Below are 15,153 nucleotides of genomic sequence, written 5' to 3' on the forward strand. Positions count from 1 at the left end.
ACATATCTGATACAGCACTGGTTCTCAAAGTGAGTTCTGGTGGTCCTTGAGGTTCCAGGGGGTCCCCAGGCAGCTAAATTGGTGATACTTCGAACCAAATTGACCTTTACAGGTCTGTAACTCTGAGAGTGCACAAATGGAACAAAATGGACCCTTATGGGTCTGTAACTCAGAGAGTGTAATGGAACCAAATGGACCCTTATGGGTCTGTAACTCAGAGAGTGTAATGGAACCAAATGGACTCTTATGGGTCTGTAACTCAGAGAGTGTAATGGAACCAAATGGACTCTTATGGGTCTGTAACTCAGAGAGTGTAATGGAACCAAATGGACTCTTATGGGGCTGTAACTCAGAGAGTGTAATGGAACCAAATGGACTCTTATGGGGCTGTAACTCAGAGAGTGTAATGGAACCAAATGGACTCTTATGGGTCTGTAACTCAGAGAGTGTAATGGAACCAAATGGACTCTTATGGGTCTGTAACTCAGAGAGTGTAATGGAACCAAATGGACTCTTATGGGTCTGTAACTCAGACAGTGTAATGGAACCAAATGGACTCTTATGGGTCTGTAACTCAGAGAGTGTAATGGAACCAAATGGACTCTTATGGGTCTATAACTCAGACAGTGTAATGGAACCAAATGGACTCTTATGGGTCTGTAACTCAGAGAGTGTAATGGAACCAAATGGACCCTTATGGGTCTGTAACTCAGAGAGTGTAATGGAACCAAATGGACTCTTAGGGGTCTGTAACTCAGAGAGTGTAATGGAACCAAATGGACCCTTATGGGTCTGTAACTCAGAGAGTGTAATGGAACCAAATGGACTCTTAGGGGTCTGTAACTCAGAGAGTGTAATGGAACCAAATGGACCTTTATGGGTCTGTAACTCAGTGAGGGTACAATTGTACACTCTCAGAGTTATGGGGGTCCGTGGGCCTAATGTGTACCAAACCGTTTCAATGTTTTGCTCTCTCTAGTAAAGTAGAATGTTTATTTGTAAATCACTTTCATAAAGTAATAATTCACCATTGTATCTCTAGGGATTGTTTCTTATTGGGGAACCCTGTTTTAATGGTGTAATCAGCAGCACATACGGCACACACAAATACACACTCTTTCATAATGTGTTCATAATATTCTATGACATGTGCAACATTGCTTCATAACCTCACAAATCATCTATAGTCAACTATAGCAGACAAACAGGAACCACGACCCAAATACAAGGTACCAGTAAATACAGGACCAGTACCACTTGTCACTACGTATATAAAACCCAGATGTCATTAGTCACAAGTTTTACTCACTTTGCTGACAACAGTATGTACTTCCTGCTCCCACTGATTTAGAAGGTTTTGATCTACATTCAGGCCGATACCCGACCTGTTGACCAGGCCAGGGTAATTACTGCACATTCATGATGCTGAATCTCCTGCGTATTTCACACAGATGGAATGACTTTAGTGCAATTTATTAAAGGCAAGAAATTTACCATTCTGCATCTCTGTCTCTCTCTGTCTCTCTCTCTGTGTCTCTCTCTCTCTGTGTGTGTGTGTGTGTGTGTGTGTGTGTGTCTCTCTCTCTCTCTCTCTCTCTCTCTCTCTCTCTCTCTCTCTCTCTCTCTCTCTCTCTCTCTCTCTCTCTCTCTCTCTCTCTCTCTCTCTCTCTAGGTTCATCTGCTTCATCTATTCTGACTGTCAGTCCCAGCAGGTCTCAGTTTTTTTTTTATGAGCTTATCAGTTTCTACTGTGAGACGCCACGAGGAGACTCTACTGGGTGGACAGTGATGAGGAATGCAAATGGAAAGGCTGGAAAATGTCATAATGAGTGGGGGAGACCAGAGTCTTCTTGCAAACTCTCTGGTGCATACCTATCAGACAGTGGGGTTTACTGGTGTGAGTCTCAAGAGAGAAGAAGAATTAATACAGTAAATATCACTGTGACTGGTAGGTTCATTGATTTGTCATTAAATCATCAAATGTGTTTTAAGCCTTTCTGTTATTTTTGATCTAATGGTTTTGTCAGATTGTTTGTGGCAGTGTATTGTCAGAAATTATACTATATCAAAAGTATTTATCATGTGACTTATCATGGCAAATGATGTTCAGATGGAGATGTGATCCTGGACAGTCCTGTACTTCCTGTGTTGGAGGGAAGTGATGTCACACTGCGTTGCTGGTACCGAAATAAGAAACATCCAAAGCCCTCTTCAAACCTCCCAGCTGATTTCTATAAAGATGGATCCCTCATCAGCAACACATCTACAGAGAACATGACCATCCACAATGTTAACACGTCTGATGGAGGATTCTACAAGTGTATCATCTCAGGCCGTAGAGAGTCACCAGAGAGCTGGATGGATGTGAGAGGTGAGTCATGCAGTTACATACAAAAACACACGAGGGTTCAGACATGAAGTCTGATGTCTTGACCCAGTTCGAACCTCCTATCTGTTCCAGTTAAACTCTCTAGAGATTTGCTTATTTTGTGCCTTTGTTGTCAGTAAAAGTATATAGATTAAGATTCCTTCTTATTATTGTCTTCCACAGAAGACTTTTTTTTCACGGTCTGTAGTCTCTGTAGTCTGTACACAATTAAACTCTCACACACTTTCACCTGTGAAGTTACTGATTTATACTCTAGTCTCTGATGAGTACTCTGAAACTGATCAGTGCGACATTATGTAAATAAATACACAAATAAATGAAAAAAATACAAGTATTTCTGGTTTATCATTATACATTTAACATGCATCTTTACTGTTTATCAATACATTATTTATTATTATAAGTTTCCATTTAATAGTGGTTTATTTTGTATTCCATCATAATTGTGTTTATTATATTTATGTTTATATTATATATATATTTATTTTCAATTGTCTTCGTCCTTTCGTACAAATTTCAGAGAATGAGTTTTCTGTCACCACTCCACCCAACGAATCGGCACATTCCTCCACTGACCCCGCCCCGCTCATCTACATTCTGATTGGAACAGCCGTCTCCTTCTTGTTTGTGTTTCTACTGGTGCTGGCTAGCATGCTCTGCTACAGGAAACACAAAGGTAATGTAGGACCAAAATAAACTAAAACCATACGGTGTACTGTATGTTCAGACTGAGAGAGAGAGACATGGAGACAAAGACAAAATTACAAATATGTTGACCTAAACAACTGTACTAAAACAGCACATGACAAACATTAAGAAGCAACAAATTGCTATTAAAGAGATTAAAAGACCTAATACAAAATGTTAAACTGTTCCAAAGCCTCTGAGTCAGCAGCACAGTGGAGAAGGCCTTTGGTTCTGACCTTGAAGAAGCTTTCATGGTCCACCCACAACAGTTTATTGGCTTATACATTTTTTTGGGGGGCTGAATCAAAGGTGATACCAAGTTGTTTTGCATCTGTAACTTATGTATATTTGAGCACATCGACCCCAGAAACCATCTCCCAAACCACTGTAAAGCAGTAGTACCCTGATTGCCAACCCATACTCGAGATGGTCTAAGATAATAACATGGTTGACCATGAGAAACGAGGCACTAAGGTCCAGCAGGAATAAAAGCACGATTCACTGAATCAGTAGCCAAGAATAAATTGTTAGTGTGGTTAATCCATTTGGAGAGCTGCCTCAGCGTCATGGCGTGCCCGGTGCCCTAAAATATGAGATGGGCTTGAGATAGGTTGGAAGTTGTTAAGACCTCCTGGGTCTTTATTAACGCAGGACGGGACTGACACACAGACTAAAATGTAGGGTGGCATCCTTGTCTTAGTGGACTGTGCGTGCAAAGTCTCACAGCAATCAGACTGTTCATGATTTGAGGCATTTTATCAAAAACGGGCCACTCCTGCACATTTTTAAAGCCAATCAGGATGGAACATGAAAAATCAGACAGATCCGTATTGTTCACATGACTATAGAGATAATGTGTACTGATTTGCGTGATGTTTGGAAAAGGGTAAAAAATGTGTTTTGCAAAAATCGGTCTCCTGGTGGCGCTATAACAGGCCCATGTGAAACATATGGGGTAGAGGTTCTGCTCTGGCCTCCAGAGAAAGTGTGTGCACAGTTTCACACTGATCGGGCCAACGGTGCCGGAGATTAGCTAGCGAAAACATAGTCTCTCAATAAGAACTTAAAGTATACTGTCAGTTCTCTTGATCCAAGCCGGAACACAATCGATCGATTGATCATTAAAATCAACATGCTCTGAACATGCACGCTTTCTAGATTTCCAAGTGGAACCGGATCCAGAAAAGGTTGGGAACCTAAAGCATTTTTTAACACTAACTTCTTGTGTTTCAGTGTCTGGAATAACTGTTGATCCAGCCCCCCAGGGAGTCATATATGCTGAAGTAACATTGAAAACAAAGAAGAAGAGAGGTAGTTCAGTTGCTACATAATAATTACAGTATGTATAATGAGTATGGAATGAATGATGTCCTTCCTCTTTTTCTCCTGTATTTAAACATTTCATGTTACTAATTATATTATGGTCTATTTTGTTGCTGTTTTTTGATTCAGGGACACCCAGTCCAGGAGCAGATTCAGCTCATGTGATTCAATCAGGTGAGAAACCAGTAAGTTGTATTGAACATATTAGACAGAGATATAGAACAGACAGACAGACAGACAAAGATTGATTGATTGATTGATTGATTGATTGATTGATTGATTGATTGATTGATTGATTGATTGATTGATTGATTGATTGATTGATTGATTGATTCGATTGATCGATTGATCGATTGATCGATCGATCATTGAAATAAACACTTTCCAGATTTTCAAGTGAACCCAGATCCAGAAAAGGTTGGGAACCTATAAAGCATGTTTTAACACTAACTTCTTGTGTTTCAGTGTCTGGAACAACTGATGATCCAGCCCCTCAGGGAGTCATCTATGCTGAAGTAACATTGAAAAAAAAGAAGAAGAGAGGTAGTTCAATTGCTCCACTACATGCAAGATATCCCCCAGATAAATGTAGCTAGCCAATCAAGCTACAAGTTACATGGAAAAACTGCTTGCTACACTGAAGCTATGTCCTCTATGTGACCCATATAAATTGATAGACAATTATTGTTTATTATAAGACATGAAAAAACAAAGAAGTTAGTTAGCTAGCCTTTGTTAAACTGCACTGGGAGCAGTTGTAAATACTGTACACTATGTACATACTTCAAAGACAACAACAAAAAGGGTACAATATAACACTAAGTAGCCTACTTAAAGACAAGACACGCCTACTCCAAACACAAATGTCAATGGTAAAAACATTTACAGTATGAGTATGAATGAGCGATGTCCTTCCTCTTTTTCTCCTGTTTTAAACATATTGTGTTACTAATTATATTATGGTCTATTTTGTTGCTGTTTTTTGATTCAGAGAGACCCAGTCCTGGAGCAGATTCAGCTCATGTGATTCAATCAGGTGAGAAACCAGGACAAGTTGTATTGAACATATATTAGACAGAGATACAGGACAGACAGACAGACAGACAGACAGACAGACAGACAGACAGACAGACAGACAGACAGACAGACAGACAGACAGACAGACAGACAGAGCGATTGATTGATAGATAGATAGATTGATTGATTGATTGATTGATTGATTGATTGATTGATTGATTGATTGATTGATTGATTGATTGATTGATTGATTGATTGATTGATTGATTGATTGATTGTGCTGCGTTCACACTGGCAGATACAAAGACACAAAGCTACACAGCATATTTGTAGCTTCGTATCTGAAGTTCAAACCAGCTCAACGTTTTTGTAGCTGTTGCAGCTTTTGTAGCAGAGCTACAAACGTCGGATGTATCTTTGTATCTTCATGTCGCTGGCTTCCATTGAAAAAGAACGGTAGCCTCATGGATCTCTGTAGCTGCCAATGTGAACGCAGCATTAATACAGGCTGATGCCGTTCATTTTCTCACGGTATCTTTAGAGGCCATTCTGTGTTGCTGTGATGTGTTCAGAGCTGCCCCCACAAGGAGACCACACATAAAAGAGAAAGATACAGAGCCTCCTACAAGCCTCCTGTAGCAATGAGGAAATATTCTGTACTCACCAACATTGCTGTATAAAGTGCACACCCTATGCAGGCTACATTGTGGCTTAGTTAATGTCTTTCTTTCTTCTGTTGTGTCTTTCTTTTTTTTGGTCTGTTTTCATTTGTTTCTTTGTTTGCTTCTTGTTTGCGTCTTTGTATTTGTCTATTTGTTCTTCTTTCCTCATACCATAGTTGCAGGTGGTGTGGTCACTGGGCGCGCAGACACAGTCTACAGCCTGGCAGGTCATTACACTGGTCCACACACAGACCCAGTCTACAGCCTGGCAGGTCAGTTGCAGATTACTGGTCCACACACAGGCCAACACATTCACCAACTCATCAAATACTCTTTCTCTCTCTCTGTTTCGGTCCGGCTTAGCAACAAATAGAAGAAACATACATACTGTCTTTGTCACAAATGAGTGAGACTAAATCCTTTTGTTTTTGCAGCAGTTTTTAAATGTATCTCCTGTATCTGTGTGTTCTGTGTTACAGGATGCTGAGAGGGGAAACACTTGGACAAAAGAGGAAGGAAGACTGGAATACCATACAGTTACATTTTACGTTTTATTTTTGATTTTGTACTTACAGCACAATACTTTCCACTCTCCATAGATTTCAGGTAGTAGCTTTAGTGGAATGGGACTTCTAAAATCATAAACAGAATGAGATTATATAATGTCCTTCTAAATTCTAGCATTCTGCTGTCTTTACCTGCAAAGGCAGAATGAGCCCAAGCTTACTAGAATGTTCCGGAGAGACGTAAGAGTGTGTGGTTATTTGCTGTACCATAAGGTAGTTTTGCCCTGGGTGAAGTACACTTTGAAACAATAAGTTTGCTCCACATATCTAGTCGTCTTCTGTTGATGTGAATGACATATACAGTATCGAAGACACACACATAATATAGTACATGACGCGTACACACAAACAATACCTTGGCCTTTGAGACCAATCATTTACTTTTATTACAGTTCCTCAGTTTTGCTCATAAACAAAAATATTTACAATCAATGGGCGAACCAGTATCCGTGAAGGAAATAATTTATCTGTTGATAGGTGGATGTTGGCCATGCAGTCCAATGTCTTCTTCGCCTACGTGTTTGTCACTCACATGTGCATTAGAGACATGGTGCAAGTCCTCATCGGTACATAAGGTTGGGTTTGATGGGGGTGTAGTTATTCATGTTTAGTAGGGTGGGAGCCGATACCGTCTCTTCAGCCACGCGGGTCGTGGTTTAACCACCGCGTTGGTCACATGCGTCAAAGACCTGTGTCTTTTCGTGAACCTGTTTATGGGAAGTGGTGTGTGTGTGTCTACCTCTCGGAAACTAAGGCGCATTTTTGTTTCTAGTTGGTGCCGATTTCTAGTACATGTACTGTATGTATGGTGGCTTCTTACTGTGGTTATGGTATGAACTGTTGCACTAAGGCCTTTTGTTGTTATATTGGAACACATAGCAGCTGTGGTTCTGTTTGTGCAACTGAGTAACACAACCCTTTTTAGCCACTAAAGCCCTGTTTTTTTCGCACAGAAAAAGAACCGATCTACAAGCTAAAAATGCGTCGCGATGCAACACGTCGTGAGCTTGTAGATCGGACCGAGAAAGATCAGACAGCGATAGATCGGACAGAGGTTAGATGGATAAATAGAGAGTGAGAGGTAACATAGAGAGTGCTTGGCTCCATCAGACCGCTTGAGAACGTTGATTGTAGCGTTGTCTCAATCAAAACCATTGGTGAATTTAGTAACTAAGTATATTTACTTGAGTATTGTAGTACGTACATTTTTGGAGTATTATATTATTTCATATTTTTTTTGCAAGCTCATGACTTTCACTCCGGTATATTTCAAACTGAAATATTTGTACTTTCGACTCAACTACATTTCTAGGAAGGGACTCTTGGGACCCAAACTTACAAAAATATATATTTTTAAAGTTTGGGTACCTAGAGCCCCGTCTATTTGAAATAGGGCTTACAGTAAGCGGTTAATTCATAATACACTTACTATAAGCCTTATTTAAAACAGAGTGAAAATACCCAATCTACAAGCTCACAACATGTCGCTCACAACATGTCTTGTGGATCTGCTCTTTTCACTATTTCAGAAAATTTCTGAAAATGTCAGATTTTGGGGTGGGAAATGTTCTAAATTTCAATACAGCGATGCATTGATATTAAAAAGAAAATGTACTTTGCAGTTTGTACTTTTGAATACTTGAGTGTTTACTTGTGTATATACTTTGTCCACCACTGATCAAAATCGTCTGGTGTCACTTTTATTTTTCTTATAACCTAAACCTTCATGTTCCTTTCATGCAGAGAGTCTCTCCGGGAACGTACAGTTACAGTAGGCTACATGAAATCACACGTTGGTTTACCAGTGTGGTTGTCACCTCTGTCACCCCACAAAGCCAAACGGCCACGGCTGCATGAGCAAGAAGTCTGGTGTCTTCAGAAAGTTCCTGAGGAGACAACACAGGAGGTTTCAGACAAAAGGCAGAATACATTTACAATTTAGGCATTTGGCATCCAGAGAGATTTACAGTAGCAAGCCTTAAGGTAAACACATACATCAAATGCAGAGAGACAGTGTTGTGCCTCAGTAATCTAGGATCATAGGTAAACCAAGAACCTAGCATCAGTCTGTATAATATTAAAAAATAAATGATCTGTACATTGAAACTATACAAACTAGGATGCCAGGTCAACAAATGAACCTGGCATCTGTCTAAATAACATGCTATCTATCTAGTAGTAGTACAGTAGTACTAAACGTATTAAAACATGTTCAATTCAAGTGTTTAGAATAGTTATTTCTTCTAATAAGCATTTTTAATAATAACAGAACTGTTTATAATGGTACAATATCCATACAGCGGCATGGGCTCATTACAGTACTGGGTCTAATGCTGCCCCTGTGCATCAGCCCAGTTGTGTTTTGTTGAGGAACATAAAGTATAGTCAGTGTTCAAGCCCTGCAGAGCAGAAACAAGCAGCCTCTGAAAGTAGGACGACACCAGATATCTGGGGCTTCCTCATCGTCTCGTGCAGGCTACTACCACCCACAGTGAGTCAAACCGTGAACATGACAATGAAACAAACCACCATAACATACTTTTCTACTGTGGGTATAAGGCACGATTCACATACAGTACGGTGGAAAAAGACAAACCACAGCTGGTGCCCTACTCTGTTCTATTCTATCCCACCTTTTCAGGCCGTGACCCCCCAAATATTTGAACTTGGGACCCCCCCACCCTGACAGGCACTTGGAATTGTAGGCATTACATTTAGTTTGACTCGGTTCTACAGATAAATAGCCAAACTGCAAACTACAAACTGAACTGCAAGCTTGTAGAGAGCAGTAAATGCCTAGAATTAGTTTTCAATTTCAAAACAGCTTTTTGAAATTTGACACATTTGCAAGTATAACTTCTGAATATATAAGATAGGCTAAATTTGTCTGTCTGTCTGTCTGTCTGTGTGTCTCTCTCTCTCACCCTCTCGCCCTCTCGTCTGTCTGTCTGTCTGTCTGTCTGTCTGTCTGTCTGTCTCTTACGTGCTCTATTTAAAGTGTGGTTATGCAGCTCTGAAGGGGAAGTAAATGTAACTTGACATTCAAGCGCTCCATGTGGTTTGACCTCATTGAATTGCTTCTGCTGTCCTTTTGAAAATGGAAAAAAAATACTTTGATAGCTGTAACTGTTCCTCTGCACAGCATTGTATTAAACGTCCCACTGTGTTGCGTACACGAGTAGAACAGAACAGAACAGAACAGAACAGAACAGAACAGAACAGAACAGAACAGAACAGAACAGAACAGAACAGAACAGAACAGATCTGTTAATTTGTCACATCACAGTTTTACAGTTGTAAAGCAGTGTGTGCTCCATCGTGTTGTAGTATTCCATGAGAATAGAAAGGATAGAGATAGAATGACAGCAAAGGGAAAGAGATAGAAAACAGGTTAAATAGGACAAATAAAGATACATACATATATATATAGAGAGAGAGCTTATGTGAAAGTAGTTATATTTTGAACGTTAGAAAGAATAGAATAGAATAGAACCCTTGGCCTTTTTTCTTTTTTATAATGTCCATGTTCTGTAAAGGTACTTGCACACTGCATGATTTTGGATGTCTCTCTGTGACAGAACATTTTCAAATCATGATGTTGTCAGACTGTGTGAGTTGAATTGGGTGAGCAAACCTACGTCAGCCAACGTACGCCAGGTCAGTGCTTTACATCCAGAAAACAAAACCAGAGAAGGAGAGGAGGAAACTGTGGACCTGTGGGTCTGGAAGTGGCAGAAGAGGACAGCATGGGTTGGCATTTTTCCAAAGAGAGCTGATAAAATCTACATGACATTTTTTTCACCAAACTGGACCAGTGATCACTTACAGTATTGACTCCCCATGATTTAACAAATGAAACTGTAACCACTGAACGCTCTATTTTTAGTCAAACAGAACTGAGGTGCACTGTACTTGGTACGTTCTTTTTCGATCTACACCAAATCAAAAATAGCATATTGCAAAGCATTGTGAGCTTGTAGATTGGCTATTCTTTGCAAATGTTCCCCCCAGAATAGGTATGCTAGCTGGGCTGGGGTTCAAGTGGTTCAAGAGTTGCTGCAGTAAACATTATCCATTAAATGTAACAGTTTCTATTAACTCAAGCAGTGAACTGTACTGTATTTTCAATACAGTTTAAGGTCTGATTTGTTAAACATTTATTTTGTCCATTAAATAAGTGCCGGATTGCAGCTTTAACCTGAATTTCCGTTTCATGTAGCAAGTCCCTCCAGGTGCGTACGTGAAATGACTCACTGGCTTACCAGTGTGGTTATCACGTCTACCACAGCTACATGAGGAGTGAAACTGACACTGAAAAAAAGACACAAAAATGTGTAAAAGATATAACTGCACAGTCAAGAGTTAAATTTGACAAGAAAGACAAAAATAACTATCATCACTTAAAGCAGCACTATGTAACTTTGTATTAGTGAATACAATTTAATTTTGGCCAATCTGTATGGTAGAGTAAGTTAATACAATATAACTTATACAATTGGGGAGGTTGTATTTGGTCTCTCTGCTCTTCTATTGAGACATTTAGATCCTGTGTCTAGGCGAGACATGACCTTTGACACGATCCTGTTTCTGGTTTGACACAACTTTTGACCTAAAGGTCAAGATTCAATTTATCCCCTGAGCAAGCAGGCAGGCTCTATAAATCAATGGTAAAAATGTCAGCACTTGGCAGGAGGCCCGGGTTCAAATCCGGCATAGAAGAGGAAAGTTACATAGTGCAGCTTAGAGGCCAAAGTTATATCCATGACCTGAACTTTTGGTAATGTCTGTCACCTCTGTGTGAAACACAGGTGAGCTGATACATTCCAACTGCATTGAGGGGAATTGATGCCTGTTAGTATTAGGAAGTAATGTGGACACTGTTGAGACACTTATATCTGTAACAAACTATTTTTTTTAAAGAAAATTGCATAGCCTACCCTTGATATATTCTAATATTATAAAGAAAACATCAACAAAAAATGTTGTAGCCTGGGGTCATAGGGTGTTTCGGGTCTCGCAACAACATACACCCTCGCCCAGGTGACCCAGCCAGGGTCGATCAAGCCCCGACTTACGTCCCAGTAGCTACCCACGGTCAGTCCTATAGGGAAAGACAGGGCCACTCAGTCCGCTTCTCCAGAACTACTCTGCCGGGACTCGGGGATATTTATTATTATTAGTAGTAGTAGTATTGACATTATTATTACATTTGATATTAGCACCAACTAATAAGTGGCCTACTGCATCGAATGTGTTGAGTTTTACATTGTGTTTTACTTGCAGTGGTTCATTTTGTCCACTAGATGGTAGCATTGTGATGATTCTAGGTAAAATGGACAATCACTATACTCTCAAAATGTTTCCTTTATACATTCACCCATGGTTAAGTTCAAGCATGTGTTAAAATTAAAATGACGTTATGGTGTATTGTCTTAATTTAACTTGACAAGACAAGAGAGAATGGATTGTTACGCTGTGTAGCATAAGAATTATTTCCAAATATTGTTGGAGAAATTATGTTGCTAATAAAGTTGAGTTTGTTAAATTATTATGCAAAATAATTGCTACCCACTGTTATTTACTTCTCATATATTATAGTGTTGAAATTATTCATAACCATATATACTGGGTAAGGTTTGTATGCGATGAATAAATGTGTTTATTCATTAGCACGTTTCTGGCTTCTCACTGTTGCCTAGATTCATACAAGACTTTTTTTTAAACAAAATAATTTCTTATTGCTATGGTTCAACTTGTGTATGTTCCTTTTGATTCAGTGCAATTAAGTTAATTGATGCAGGTGTTGCTAATTGCATAGCTGTGCTTGCAGTATCATTTTGTACTCATCCTACAGTCCAAGGCATAGTCATGTCACATATTGCATATTGGTTGATGTCTTCTTCAAAATAAGGTAATTTAAATAAAAGCTTAATATATAGCAAACAATGATGTCCTGATGTGTGTGTTAATACAGTAGGGAAACAAGGCATTATTTCACATTTGTTTAATGTGTGTGACCAAAGACATGTTTACACTGGAGAATGGAGTGATTAAACATTTGTACATCATACACTGTCACATTGTTCAAAATGACACTTTGGTAGAGATTTTGGATTACCTTGAAGAGATGTATCTCCAAATATTGGTGAGATATCATCAATAGTTGCTCCATTGATTAACACACAAACAAATACAAAAAGGTGTCTTTTGTCAATTCTGCAATATAACATCCACAATGATTTTATTGAAATAAAAATGTAAATTTCCGGTCAATCTCATTATTTTAAGATTCAAATTTGGAGCAACACATATATCTTCATAGTGACCAAACACAGACAGAGACTTTTTTTGTCTTTTTTGTTTAAACCACAAAGGCGGTTTTATAGAAGAGAAAACTAATTTTGTTGTTTTTGTTTGTTTTTTGACAATTTAATTGAAATGCTGTATGTCATATCAATGATATGAATTCATGCTGGTTAATTCTGACATTAATGCTACTGACATCATAATGCCAGCCCTTGCTACAAAAGGGCCTATTTTTGTAAGGTTGAGATGTATTTAATGACCTCTGGCTCCCTCTAATGTCGTTTGTGTGTCATAGTAAGGTTGTAAAGTATTTATTAATTGACCTCTGGCTCGCTTTCATGACTCAACTAAAAACAAACTGCCATAGGTTTTTCTTAGGGACACTGCTGGGATGTTACTGACTTTAAATATTTATTACAATGACTTTAAGCTTTTTTAAATATTAATCCAATTTAAATCTTTGCAACCAATGTCTAATAAACTAGACTTTGCACAATCTCTGCACTTGGATCTGTAATTTTTTAACTCATCTAAAAATAGCTGCACACTTGTAGCTCCAATGCAATACTTTATTTGGGGGTGGCATCGCTGATTGGTGAGAGAGCCTGCCTGGGGAGATGCAGTCCCCAGTTGTCCCAGGTATAATTCCACACCTAACCCATAACTTCTCCGCGCCCCTTGAGCTGAAAGCAAATTTCCCCCGTGGGAGCAAGTAGGCCAATATTATTATTATTAAGACATTAAAGGTTGACTATTCAAAATGTCTGGTCTGTGTGTGTACAAACAGGGAAGGTGTGTTGTTATTATACACCCCCCCCCGCCTCTTTGAGAGACATGCCCCCCCCCCCCTCCCCAAACAGACAGACGCGTCCCTCAACATAAAGAATGGGACACACCAGCGCAATAATTTAGTGGCTGATAGAAGGAAATGACAGCTAAAATATGTATACTGTGTATACTGTACATACAAATATGGCTAAAAGTTACACAGTTGATCTTTAAGAAGAAAACATTTCAGCAGTTAAAGAGGTGGTGCCATGTTTTTGCACTTTTTCTGTTTTTCATGTGTCTATGAGGTTGATAGAACTTCATTAAGGCCCCCGCTGGTGGTTTTAAGGTGTTTCATGTCTTCTCTGACTATTTGGAGTTTTTTCCTGGAGGCTGAAACCTTGAGAGTCAAACGTGCCAATCCAAAAAGAGCAACATACTGACGTAACAATGCCCATACCCTCCCACCGCACCTCCCCTCATTATCATTGTCATTTATACTACAACCTTTTGTGGGCGGAGCTGCCTCGAACACACGTGTGTGACCATGGCAGGGTTTGTTCTGTGCTGCTGTGTGACAGCTATCAAACAGTTGTTTCACACTTTGCCCATTGACACGGACAAACGTGATCAATGGCTTAATTTCATTTATAAAGACAGGATTTTTCCCTCAGCCCCCTCTACCAGGCTTCGGGTGTGTAGTTCCCATTTTGTTGATGACTGCTTCACCAATTAGTGCAAGTCAATATGGGATTTGCAAACAGGAAAGTACTGAAGCCAGGTTCTATTCCGACGATTTATCCTGGAGACACAGAAAGCAGCACCTCAGGAGCGTTACCGGTAAATTAAAACATCCGCCAGCCCCAATAAAATGATTTAGGAGCATGAATCGGTTTGACATAGCCTTGTGTCTGTGACCTCCCCCACCGTTTAGTTGTGGGATTTAGTTCAGCGTCAATAAGATCGCTTCTGAACATCGTATGGAAAATGTAACGGTAGTCGCGGTAACCTACAGTCGTCTGTTGTTACGACGGTGTGAAGAAATTAATGGATGGGTTGAAACAACCTTTTAAATCGGAGTTTTGTGCCGGTCTGCGACTCTGCGTTGAATTCAACGTGCAGAGACAGTGCTGGTCGTGAACGCGCATCGCCGTTTAACATGGCGTAGAGTTAGATCAGGGACGAGCCTCCATGTTAATTCAACGCAGGCTGCCAACAAACTAAGGTTTTAAACGGTTGTTTGAGCCCATCGATGCGTTGTTTCACGCCGTCGGAACAACAGACTATGTAGGTTACGGCGCCTACCTTTAGATTTTTCATACGATGTTCAGAAGGTAAAACATTTACATTAAATCGGCAGAACATACCGACGCGGGCGGGACCAACTCGAGTCATACAGTCTCAGCCAACGTTAGGGTCGCTAGAGCTAGTTCAG

The 15,153-nt window shown here is 39.7% G+C and overlaps 1 protein-coding gene across 1 annotated transcript; it reads left to right on the forward strand.

Moving 5' to 3' along the window:
* Positions 1–1,788: 1,788 nt before the first annotated feature.
* Positions 1,789–8,200, forward strand: LOC308101360 (uncharacterized protein; the record flags this gene model as incomplete). Its single annotated transcript, XM_080450785.1, has 9 exons — positions 1,789–1,948; positions 2,111–2,371; positions 2,910–3,065; positions 4,310–4,387; positions 4,529–4,573; positions 4,865–4,945; positions 5,391–5,435; positions 6,255–6,350; positions 6,558–8,200. The coding sequence occupies 9 exons, from the start codon at positions 1,789–1,791 to the stop codon at positions 6,563–6,565; spliced, it is 930 nt and encodes a 309-aa protein (XP_080306911.1). The 3' UTR covers positions 6,566–8,200.
* Between the last annotated feature and the right edge of the window lie 6,953 nt (positions 8,201–15,153).

The sequence above is a fragment of the Gymnoscopelus braueri genome (genome assembly GCF_963280865.1).
Source record: "Gymnoscopelus braueri genome assembly, chromosome: 15".
In the NCBI taxonomy this organism is placed as follows: domain Eukaryota; kingdom Metazoa; phylum Chordata; class Actinopteri; order Myctophiformes; family Myctophidae; genus Gymnoscopelus; species Gymnoscopelus braueri.